General features: G+C 33.3%; 1 protein-coding gene across 1 annotated transcript in view; it reads left to right on the forward strand.

The window, feature by feature from the left end:
• LOC140435089 (apoptosis-inducing factor 3) overlaps positions 1-11,522 on the forward strand; it is a 34,084-nt gene extending 22,562 nt beyond the window's left edge. The window contains exons 3-7 of the mRNA XM_072523793.1: positions 331-704; positions 3,101-3,366; positions 6,301-6,578; positions 7,964-8,288; positions 10,551-11,522. Coding sequence (XP_072379894.1) covers positions 331-704; positions 3,101-3,366; positions 6,301-6,578; positions 7,964-8,288; positions 10,551-10,782 — 1,475 coding nt within the window. The 3' untranslated portion in view covers positions 10,783-11,522. The remainder of the gene's footprint in view (positions 1-330; positions 705-3,100; positions 3,367-6,300; positions 6,579-7,963; positions 8,289-10,550) is intronic.
• The last annotated feature ends 688 nt before the right edge of the window (positions 11,523-12,210 follow it).

A 12,210-nucleotide genomic window follows, 5' to 3' on the forward strand; every position in this document is an offset into this window, starting at 1 on the left:
CTGTAGATATTTGAGAAGAGTGTGTCCCTGTTCTCCTAATATCGATGTAATCTTTTATTTTGATAGGGCATTTAGGATTTAGGTAAATTATAATGATGGATACTGTCTTATTTCTTTTGTGTCTGGCTGTATGACGATAAGTCTAAGCCAAAAAAAAGTATCATCTAAACCTGCATTCTCTCATCTTATCATCAATTGGTGCCACACCTAGACCTAAGTCTTTTTTTGGATAAACTAATTGATTTAATTCCTGAAAAAGTCTCTCATGTACTTTTTTACTTTTATGTTATTTACATAGGGTATATTAGTATACGATAATTTCATTTATAGGTCCAAAATGTACTCACTACGGAGCTCCTCTAGTATCCAGCGCTTTGGGAGATGGAAGAGTACGTTGTCAATGGCACGGTGCATGTTTCAACATTCTTACCGGTGACATAGAAGATTTTCCAGGTTTAGATTCGTTGCCTTGTTATAAAGTGACAATAGAAGATGATAAAGTGAAAGTTCGAGCGAAAAAATCGGAGTTGCGTACGAATAAACGGGTTAAGAGAATGGTTAAAAAGGATTTGAAAGAAGACCAGCATATTGTTGTTATTGGAGGTGGGCCATCAGGAGCTACTTGCGTCGAAACACTACGACAGGAAGGATATACTGGACGCTTATCGTTTGTGTGTAAAGAAGATTTTCTACCGTATGATAGGGTAAGTTATATATCTCACTTGAAATATTTTTTATTGTTATATTCCACTATTTTTGGAAAGATATACGTCATTGTCGTCTAATTTATGAAAGTTATACATTATTTTTCTTCTCTTTAATAGCTTTACAAGTCCTTGATCAGTCTTGTCTTCCCTAAAAAGATCATTCCATCTTTTCGTATTCAGAGTCAATCTTCTCCATATCCCTATTTCCAGTACCTGTAGATCTGCTCCACATCGTTCAGAAAGCGTTTTTTGTCTTCTGCCGTATCTCTGTCCCAAAAGTTTTTTGAAACAGTCGTTTTCGGACCGGGTATTCATCGTTCACCCTTAAAACATGCCCCACTTATCTCAATATGTTTATTTTAGTTGCTTTTATTGTATTTGGTTCTCCTTATAGGTAGTATAGCCTAACATCAAAACGTTTTCTCCATCATCCATTATCATTTATGGCTACGTGTTTTGTTGTTAGGATTTTTCTTTCTAATCACAAATCAATGGAAAATTGGTGTGTGTATAATATATTCAATTAACTAGTTGTTTTCTAGGATCTGTCTCAACACGAAGATACGATCTATTGTGGACTCTTGTCTGAAGACACTGCACTGGTATCCTCGAAATATTTGTTCTGCGTATGGTTTTAATCGCTCATATACACTGTTTTATAATATCTTATAATTCGATAGTTTTTACATTGAAGTTGGTTGCTCTTTTTATGTAGTGTGATGTTCACTCCTATATTCCATCCATGTATCAGTAGGTTGTTATTCCATATATTCATTATTATCATCATCATTAGTGGTGCTACAGACCTAATTGAGCCTCGACCTCCCCTAGTCTATTTCGCCAGTTGTTTCTGTTCATCGCCAACCGGTGCCAGTTTGCTGCGTGTGTAGCAAAAAGACACACAGGAATTAGATTCAAATTAAACTTGATTTTACATGTGTTCTATTTGAATTTAGTTCAATGCCAACACGTGATATTAGAAAAAGATATAGGTAAACACGAGAATGTAATTGATATTATAATACAGTAAATATTTACTAATGCGCGGCCTTGTATAAACAACGCAAGTCGCATATTTAACGCGAAAAGATTTCATTCAAAATTAGTTAGTATCGCTGATACAGTTTATAATGTAGTAGTAACCCGACCTAGATCAACTTTATAAGTGTGAAATTATACAATAAATTAAAAAGTACAACTTGTCTTTCTTTTGGAAAAAGTGAACATGTAAAATCAGTTGGGCTAATGCAGTGGGAGCCTGACATCACATGGCGATCATGCCTTTAAAGAAAACAATCTTCTGGTTCGAAGAAAGAAAATAAAATGGTAATACAAAACTACATCAACTAAGATGCCACTACATCCTTACGAAGGAGAAAAGATAGAGGAGGAGGATTAATGTCTGGCATTTATTTTATCAATTGTGGCCTAATGTTTTCTAATCTGAGTGACTTGTTTTTTAATCTGTTGACTGATTCGTCCGTTTTAACTACCTAGGATGGGTTTATCTTTCAGTTAAATTTTTGGCCCAGTGCTAATCTATCATGTAGTGAATCCTTTATGTTTCCTCCATATTTTCAATATTTCACTTTATGGTGTTACTGTGTCTCCTACTTTGCCTCTGTACATCATTGTTCTTGTTTTAACTATTTTCTCATAGGGTTAATTATATATCTATTGGTTTCTTGTATAATGTTTTTACACATTTTCCATTCTTTATTTATGTCTTCGTGTTTTTGTCGGTTTTCTAGTCTTGTTTTTATCCTTTCTTTATATTCTTTGTTCTTGTTGCCATATTTTAGTTCCTTATATCTTACTTTTAACGCTTGAATCCCTTTTCTTTTTTGATATTTGAAATTCTAACCTCTTATTTTACTTTCCACCGGGTAGTGACTTGAGTCTGTATTGGCACCTTCTGCTATGCACCTTTATTACACTGACGGATGTTAATGATAGCATGATATATCTTGTTGGTTTACTGTGATCCGATCCTGAGATCTCCATGTTCTCTTATGAATGTTTTGTGCGTTGAGAATGTATTGACAATGATAGTGTAAAGTTGCTAGGTTTATTAACCAACCTAATGCCATTGTCATTGGTGGCATTAGGATTTTTTGATATATTGTCAAGAATATCAATCGCCATCTAGTTCCCTTCAAATAAAGGGCCAGATAATGTCATAGTATTAGATAATATGCTTCTATTTGATTCATCTAGAAATGGTCCTTTGCGTACAGACCAAACCAAATATGTACGCATCGAGATATTTCTCATCTTATCTTCTTCTCTAAATGTCTCGTATGTGATGAGACCAAAAGGTCGGAATTAAGTTAATAATAACTATTTAATTCTACTTAAATTTAATTTGATTAATACTGAACTTATTGTTCTAGGTAAAAGTTAGTAAATCCATGGACTTCGACGTTGAACATGCCTCTCTTAGAGACGAAGACTTTTATAAACAATACGATATCGATGTACTTAAAGGAGTCGAAGCTACTGCTGTAGATTCCAGTAACCACAGCGTTACTTTAAGTAATGGAAATACATTAAATTACGATAAACTCTTCATTGCTACTGGCAGTCTTGCAAGAAAATTAAACGTACCTGGTAGCGATTTGAAGAACGTTGTAACCCTTAGAGAATATCGCGATGCTCAGTAAGTTACTTTTAATATTTTTTAATATAACTTGAATTACTTTAAATATTTTAAATTTTACTGTTAAGTATTTAAAAAAATAGTAAATTAAAGGTGAGTCTTAAAAATAAGACGAAATCAATATATATTACATACATAGGTTAAAGTTTAGTTACATTAATTGTTTACATTTTAAACAGACTGTAGGAATTTTGGTAAAATTGTAACGGTCTGGTTATTCACTCTCTCCCCCGTTCTTGCCTTTTTTTTTAGTAAACTTACCGTTTGACTTTTTAAGAAGTCCAATACCATTGAGAGTCGCTTCGCTACGCGGAGGCTAAATTGGTGATCATTTTACAGAACTTGTTTTCCTTTTAGACTTTTTATAGACTTTTTAACTTCTTTTTCAGACTTTAACATTAGTTATGTAATCCACCCTTGAACCCTTGTTGGAAAGTTCACATGTGAGGTTCTGTTTTACCAGAACGCATGCGCTGACATGTCAAAGTAGTTCTTATGATTCTTTATAATGTCGTTAAGGTTCATTGGTGTAACAAAATGAAGTTAATTCCCAGTTTAGGGTAATAATATTTTATTCAAAAATTTTTATATTATATTGTTCTTTGCACTTCATGCATTATTAACATCATGCAATTTTTCAGCCATATCGCGGCGCGGATTGTGCTGAATTAATAAATTTTATTTATTTACAAGAGGACCAAATGGCATTACAAGCTCAAATACGATGTTTTTACAGATCTCACATATGAAAACCAATTCTATATGAGCGCCACAGTAGTTCTCCTAAAAGTCATCAACACGAAAGACACTCTGACCACTTGACAGCGCCTTTGATAATATTTGTGGCAATAGCAGACCGCCTATACGACACCAAAGTATCATTATAAGGAAGCGATTGTGATTGTAATAGAAAATACAAATGTTCAAATGGAACAATGGTTCAAATGGTTCTATGATATAGTAAACATATTGAGGAGTGTAGATGTGGTACATATGGGTGCCAAAAGATAGTACACGTAAAATATTTAAGATATGTTTAACACCAAAATTAGAATCGACTGAATCGTTGACAGAGTAAGAAAGGAAGACCAAAGAAGACATAGTGGGGGACGGTTAAATATAATTTAAAATACTATCTATGCGTACACATCGCATTCTATCAAACTGCTCTAAATGCGGATCTACTGAAGAGTAAGCTAAGCAAGAACCGAAAAAGATTCCATGAGCAATCAAGAGCAGCACTGCGAAGAAAAGATTTAAGTACTTGTCATAACAAGGCCTCGAGCCAAAAGAGGCCTGCTCAACAGCATAGATATATAATATACATAAAAGATGTCTCGGTCGCAGTATGGGAATGAACCCTTTGAAATATACAGTCTACAGGCTGTTAGAGCTCTTCCTGGATACTATTTACTGCTCCCTACAATACTAGTATTACTACTACCTATTGTGAGACACTTCTTTATTTAGAGCATTTTTATTTTATTTATTGTTGACTTCGCGATTTCTAGTATAATGGTGGCGTATTCTAGCTTAAAAGTCAATGAATCAAAAGCAAAGTATTATTATTTTTTAATATCACTATTTCCATCCCATATATTATTGTATGATTTACATTATACGGGTATCCAATCGAATGAGATAACTGCAAGTAGCAAAAAATTAAAAACGAACTGTAAAAAATTATATAATATTTGCCGCGCTTTAATAAATATGATATTTCTTATGATGATACACTTTATGTTGTTTTTTCGCCGAAAATTGTTGATTACCAAATTCTCGCCTCTTTATGACCTTGTGGGTACATTAATAGACAACGCCAAAACTATATCTACACTACTAATCTCTATGATTAGTCATATTAATATTCTAGAAATGCCGTACCTATACTAATTCCAATCTATTTATATCAAATTTATTGAAGGTTCAATATTTATATTCGCAAAGAGCTTAGCTTTATATTCCATATCCATTAAACATATGGGATTTTATTAGTAATAAAATGATAAAATGTGCCAAATCATGTACTATTTAAGTTGGGAAATTCATATTTTATGATCCTAATTTATTCTAGCTAATTATATAATTATCTGAAATTATAATATAATTAATATATAATTATCTGATAATTAAATAATAATCTGAAATTATCGTATATTTTCCTATTATGGTATACATAGTATCGTACGTTGCGAACAACGTTAAAATTATCGTATCTATACAAAGGCAAGGACGATAAGTCACACTGTTTGTCCGGTATGGCAACTACGCCACTTACGAAAGAAATCTGAACTTCCAACATATCTGTCTCTGTTACTGTAAATGTCTCTGAAGCATATACTACTATTGGTGTTATGGTCGTTTTCTAGATTTTCATTTTTGTGTTTCGGCTTATCTTCTTATCTTTCTATAGAACGCTGTATGCGTCTATTATCAGTTCTGTCATTTGTGTCTTCATTTTCTTGCTTAAGTTGATTTATTTTCATTTATTTCCAGTCTTCTCAATTTAGCTTCGTTTTCTATTTCTTGGAAGGTTTTCTTTACTGCCCTTTTAGCTGTTGCTGCTATGGTTATCATCCGCATATCCTATTATTTGTACTGCATTCTTGTTTATAGTTCCTGCGTTTGACAGCCTTAGAATAAACAGTACCGTTGGGAGTGCATCTATTTGTCTTACTCCATTTTTTTATTTATAGGTCTAGAACAGTACCTTGAGGTACTCCACATTGTATTTTTTTAAAGTACTCATATTTTCACCAACTTCAACGCTTTTTTTCTATTGTGCAGTAGCCTTTAATGAGCTTACTACTCTTTCCCCTGATTTTTTAATATTATTTCGTTTGTTTTTAGAAATTGTTTCAATCTTCTTTTTATACCTGTTTTAAACATTGATAATATAAATTATTTACGTTTCTAATGTTAAATATCTTTCAGGTACACTTTCTCACAACTTTCCGAAGATAAAGAAGTTGTCGTATTGGGAAGCAGTTTTATAGCGTTAGAAGCGGCAAATTACTGTCAAAGTAAAACGAAAAAGGTAACAGTGATAATGAGGGGAGATTTACCTTTCCAACCGCTTTTGGGACCAGACGTAGGAAAAGTATTTATGAAATTGTTCGAAGACAAGGGAGTACATTTTGTAACTAAAAATACCATAACAGAAATTAAAGACGATGGGAACGGAAATGTTACAGAGGTTGTCTTACAAGATGGTAAGTAACATACGCTATTATATTTTTAGTTTTTGTAGAATGTCTTAGCTTCTATGCCTATATCCCAAAACAATCAGTAAAATATAAACACAGTTTGGACAGCTTTCTTTGACGAGCTTGGACATGTAAGGCAGATAAAAAAAAGTGATTATACCAAATTGGATATAATGCTGGAGAGGAGTTTTAAGAAAATCCACATAATTTCCTAAGTGTTCCTAAGCGTCATTCTCACTAGCCTTATAAGCTTTTCTGGTATTTCTAATGTTCTCATAGCCTCATATAGCATCGTTCGATTTAGGGAGTCATATGCTTGTTTAAAATCGATAAATAGCATATGTAATCTTAAGTTCTGTTCGTAGCTATTATTTTGTATGAATTATAACATACTTATTTGATCAGTAGTTGTTCTTCCTGATCTAATAGCGGCTTACCACGATCGGCGATATTGCGGACGGACGCAGACCAGCTCGCACCACGCACCGTGAGAAATGTCTCGTCCGTGGTAGCACAGGCACGTCTGTGCTGGTGCGTCCTATCCATCGAGAGTCGGTAACATTAAAGGTGCGGTACATGCCCGTGCTACACGATCCGAGCGCGTCCTTGTTTTAACAGACAAGTCAGGTGAAGTCAGAACAGAAGTTGTTCATTCGCTGACACGAGTAGTTGTTTGTAGTGTTTTCAAAGTTGTTTTGCACTTTTTTGCTAAAAAATGGAATGGACAAACAAAGTTATTTTTTATTTTTTAAATTTGTATCAAAATGAAACAAGTTTATGGAATTCTACGGCACCAGAGCATAAGAACCGGAACGAGATATACGAGGCATGGAACCGAATAAAAAATCAATTGAAGAATAGTACTATTTCGATTAAAGACTTAAAAAAGAAGAGACAATTTAATGTCGACATACAGAAGGCAAAAAACAAAAGTAGAGACGTACACAGACTGTCTCGGACCGTAGGAAGAGCTCTGTCTGCGGTACGTTGCTGTCCGTGCTCATCGGCTGTGCGCGATGATCTGTAGAATCGCCGATCGTGGGAAGCCGCTATAAAACCTCTCTGGCTGAAGAGGAAATGTTAATATAAATATTTTAATGGGTAATTCAACACTTAAAATGGGTAACACTTGAAACTACGGTGTAATTAGATGAAATATAAACTGTTTACGTAATGACATAGACATATCATGATACAGCAGAATTAAAATTTAAGGGCAGTTGTGACTAAAACAATGAAAACGTTAAATGGCATAATCTTAAAAAAAAATACTGCAATACTTTTCATATTCGTTTATTTTTGGCAATTTTTTTGCATTACTGATCTATATATTTTTATGTATGGTAGATATGTTTTTTTTTTTAATTTATACCATTACTTTTTTATTTTAGGTTCTACGCTCAAGGCTGATTTAGTGATAATGGGAGTAGGAAGTACTTTTGCCACCGATTTTCTTAAAAACTCAGGTGTTGAATTACGCTCAGATGGATCAGTGGATGTCAACGAATATCTTCAGTCTAATATTTCAGACGTATATGTCGGTGGTGATATAGCCTATGCACCTGTTTGGTCACACAATAATAAGAAATCCGCAATAGGTCACTATCCTCTAGCTCATTATCATGGAAAAATTGCTGCATTGAATATACTTGGAAAACGTACTCCATTAAAAGCGGTTCCTTACTTTTGGACTATGTTGTATGGAAAAGGAATAAGGTCAGTCTAGGAAAATAAGTATGATATTTGCTATTCAATTATTCCTCTTGTAGAACATCGTTCAGTAAAATTACTGTATTTTTAAACAGATTTTAATATGTAAAACTACTAAAAAAAAACTACCTTCGAAAGTCAAATTAATTATTTATCTACATATAGTGGTTAATAAGTTCTGAGAAACCGTTCGAGATCGATTACTTGATATCTATGATTATTTATGTCTCTTTCAAATCTCAACAGTCTTGTGTTTTAACACTTGCTCCAGATAATGGACCTCTTTTAATTTCATTGATATTAATTTCCTTCTCAAAATCATTTGTCCAGGTAGTCCTCTTTTTTCATATCGTTCTTGCAAAGCATGCCACAAATTATAAGCTGTTGGTTTATCTCGAATAACCTCTAATTGATTGTCATCTATACATTGTACAATTATTGACCTACAAGCTCTAAATTTCTGTTTCGCTGCTTACTTTTGTGACTCTTCTATATAATTATTCTCCTTAAAATCCGTAGTAATCCATTGTTCAACTTCTTTTTCTTCCGATAACTTTAATTCTATATTTCCATGCAGAATAATTGACCCCATTCAAAAGTTTAATATTAAATGTATTCTTTACTTCACTTGCCATATTTTATTTCTATAGAGTTTTTTGGGTCGATTAACTGTCGGATTATAGATTAAAACTCTCAAACTCTTTTTCCTTAGCTTTATTTTATCTTCTTCCTCTTTATAAGCAATTCTGCTTGTTTATTGGCGGATTAATACCTCTATGGAATGTTATCACTCCATCTTTTGCGCGGTCGTCCAGTACTTCTTCTGCCGATTGGTTGATTGCTTTATTTTATACTCAATATTAATTGCTCTAAAACATTGCTCTTTCCATTGTTCTTTCTGTTGTGGCTAGTTTATTCATGTTTGCCTTGGTTAGGGTCCAGGTTTGACATCCATATGTCATGATAGGAAGGATGCATTGGTTGAACACTTTGCTCCTCAAGTATTGGGGTATTTTGCGGTTCTTAAGTATCCAACTAAGTTTACCAAATCCTGCTCATGCTAGTCTTGCTCTTCTAGTAATTTCCGCATTTTGGTTCTCTTTGTCAAGTCTCAGAATTTGGCCTAGGTAGATATATTCCTGGATTTGTTCTATCTCACTGCCATAGGTTGACCAATTTGTAGTTTTGAAGACGTCTTCTAGGGCTAGGTTGAAAAGCTTTGGCGATATTACGTCTAGTTGTACGATCATAGTTGCATTTTCATATATATTATGTATTAGTTGCCTATATCTCGAATCTATTCTACAATTATTAATAGCTTGTTCTATGGCCCACATCTCGATACTATCAAACGCCTTTTCATAGTCGACGAAGGCAAGAAATACGGGTAGTTGATATTCATTTGCCTTCTCTATCAATGTTCTCATTGTCAGCAGATGGTCTGATGTACTATATCCTTTGCGGAAGCCAGCCTATTCAACCGATTGGTAATTGTCCATTTTGTAGGTTAGCCGGTTGTTAATAATTCTCATAAATAGTTTGTATACTTGACTGAGCAACGATATAGGTCTATAATTCTGTAGATCACATTTGTCCCCTTTTTTGTGTAAGAGTATTACTAGACTCTCGTTCCAGTCTTTAGGAATCTTCCTATTATGGAGACATATATTAAATAGCTCTGTTAGTACAGGGATTGTTAATGTCTTGCTTGTTTTCAAGAGCTCGGCAATTATACCGTCGTGTCCTGGAGCTTTATTATTTTTTAGCTCTTTTAAAGCTCTTTCTATTTCGAATCCCTTTATATTTGGTAGTACTTCTGATCCCACGTTTTTTATTTTTCTTTTGACGTCCATATTCTCCATAATCTGTATTTCTAATCATCTGTCATTCTAATTCACTCAATGACACAGAACATCACAAAAAGGATTAAGGAAAGTATTACACTTTAAATTTCTTAACCTCTCTAGAGTTCTAGATATAACTCTCTGCAAATTAGGAACAACGTCCCTGACAACTTTTTCGTATTTCAGTTATAAGTCACGATATTTAACGAGTCCGTTTTTGCTTTGCTATATTTCATTTTCTTTCTTTAATATTTTCTATTCTACTTTGCGGGCTTTATTTATTATATTTAATACTTCAATTTTAAGTACGCGATATACGTTTTTAGTAATCGGAGAAATATGTACATTTCAAGAGTCTTCATTTTAGTTATGTGATTTGTACGATAGAAATGTTTGATATAATAGTTTTAATACTTGTTTTTAGATATGCTGGTCACGGCGAATACGATGATATTATTTACCACGGTGATGTATCCCAGTACAAATTTGTAGCATTCTACTTAAAAGACGATATAGTGGTAGCGACAAGTTCTTGTGGAATGGATCCCATCGTTTCCCAATTTGCCGAACTTTTAGCACAGAACAAGAAGATCACCAAAGAAGAACTTCAAGGTGAAGATCTTCTAACCTGGAGGAATAGGGTTATTCCTCAATAAACAAATTTTCTTAATTGTGGCTTGTTTAGTCGCTAACATGATACAATCAGTTGGTAACTTGGCAATGAAAAAATAACTTAATTAGAATCTTCTATTGTTGTTGTTTTTTCATCATGTTATTAACTTTTTCCTAACCACATTATTGCTTTGTGATACTCATAAAAGTATTGTAATTTGTTCCTACGAGTATGTTTACTTGTAAATTTTTTTTAATTCCGTTTTCTAATGTTTTGTACATTATTTTAGAGAGTTTAAATATTTTAAAAAATAGTGTAAGAAAGCCTATAGATGTGGAATACACGACTTTATTTTTTATATATAATTAAAAGTTATTCCATGGTATATCCATTTTTTGTACTATAATATATTAACACAACATATTCCCAATCAAGTTTGGGGAGCAGTGTAAAAACTAATCCAAACATTCTTATGTAAATTAGATCGCACACATCTTATGGAAAATGTAATTTCACTCAACTGCAATAAAATTTTCATGAATAGATTCGTCTCGAAATTATAATAATTTCATATCATTTCACCAAGTCTGAATTTTGATTAATAACGGCTTAATTTATAATTAAAATTTATGGAAATCACATTTTTGAAGTCCATAAAACTGTCATTCATAAGTACTATTAGTATAGTCGCTATTAAAAACAGCTTAACCCCGCGTGAGCTAAGCCAATTAGAACTATGTACTTTGCCTTAATGTTTGCAGAAATTTTTATAAACTGACGATTCTTCTTCTTTCAGTGCCTATTCGTTCCGAATATTGGCAATCATTCTGGCTATAATTATTTTATTGACTGATGCTTTAAATAGATTCGTTGTTGTTGTGGAGAATTATTTCCTCAGGTTCTTCAACCATGATATTCTCCTTCTCCCAATTCCTCGCTTTCCGAATACTTTACCCTGTAGGATTACCTTCAGTAATCTGTATTTAGTGCTGTTTCTCATTATATGTCCGAGATATTCCAACTTTTTCCTTTTAATGGTATACATCACCTCTCTTTCTTTGCCCACTCTTCGTAATACGGTCTCGTTGGTTATCTTGTCTGTCCATGATATCCTTAGAATTCGCCTGTATAGCCACATCTCGAAGGCTTCAAGTTTTTTCTCTATTGCTTCAGTTAGTGTCCAGGATTCAACTCCGTAATACAATATTGAGAAGATATAACATCGTAGGAGCCTTACTTTTATCTCCAGATTAAGATTGTGGCTTTTAAAGAGTTTGGCCATGTTATTGAATGCACTCCTAGCCTTCTCTATTCTACATTTTATTTCCTGTGAGTGATCCCATTGTTCATTTACTGTTGTTCCAAGATAGTTATACTGTTTTACTCGGTCCACTGGTGTATTATTGATAAGTAGTTGAGCGTCTCTAACTTTATTTTTGCTGATGATCATAAATTTAGTTTTTGTTATATT

This window comes from Diabrotica undecimpunctata, chromosome 2 (genome assembly GCF_040954645.1).
Source record: "Diabrotica undecimpunctata isolate CICGRU chromosome 2, icDiaUnde3, whole genome shotgun sequence".
In the NCBI taxonomy this organism is placed as follows: Eukaryota; Metazoa; Arthropoda; class Insecta; order Coleoptera; family Chrysomelidae; genus Diabrotica; species Diabrotica undecimpunctata.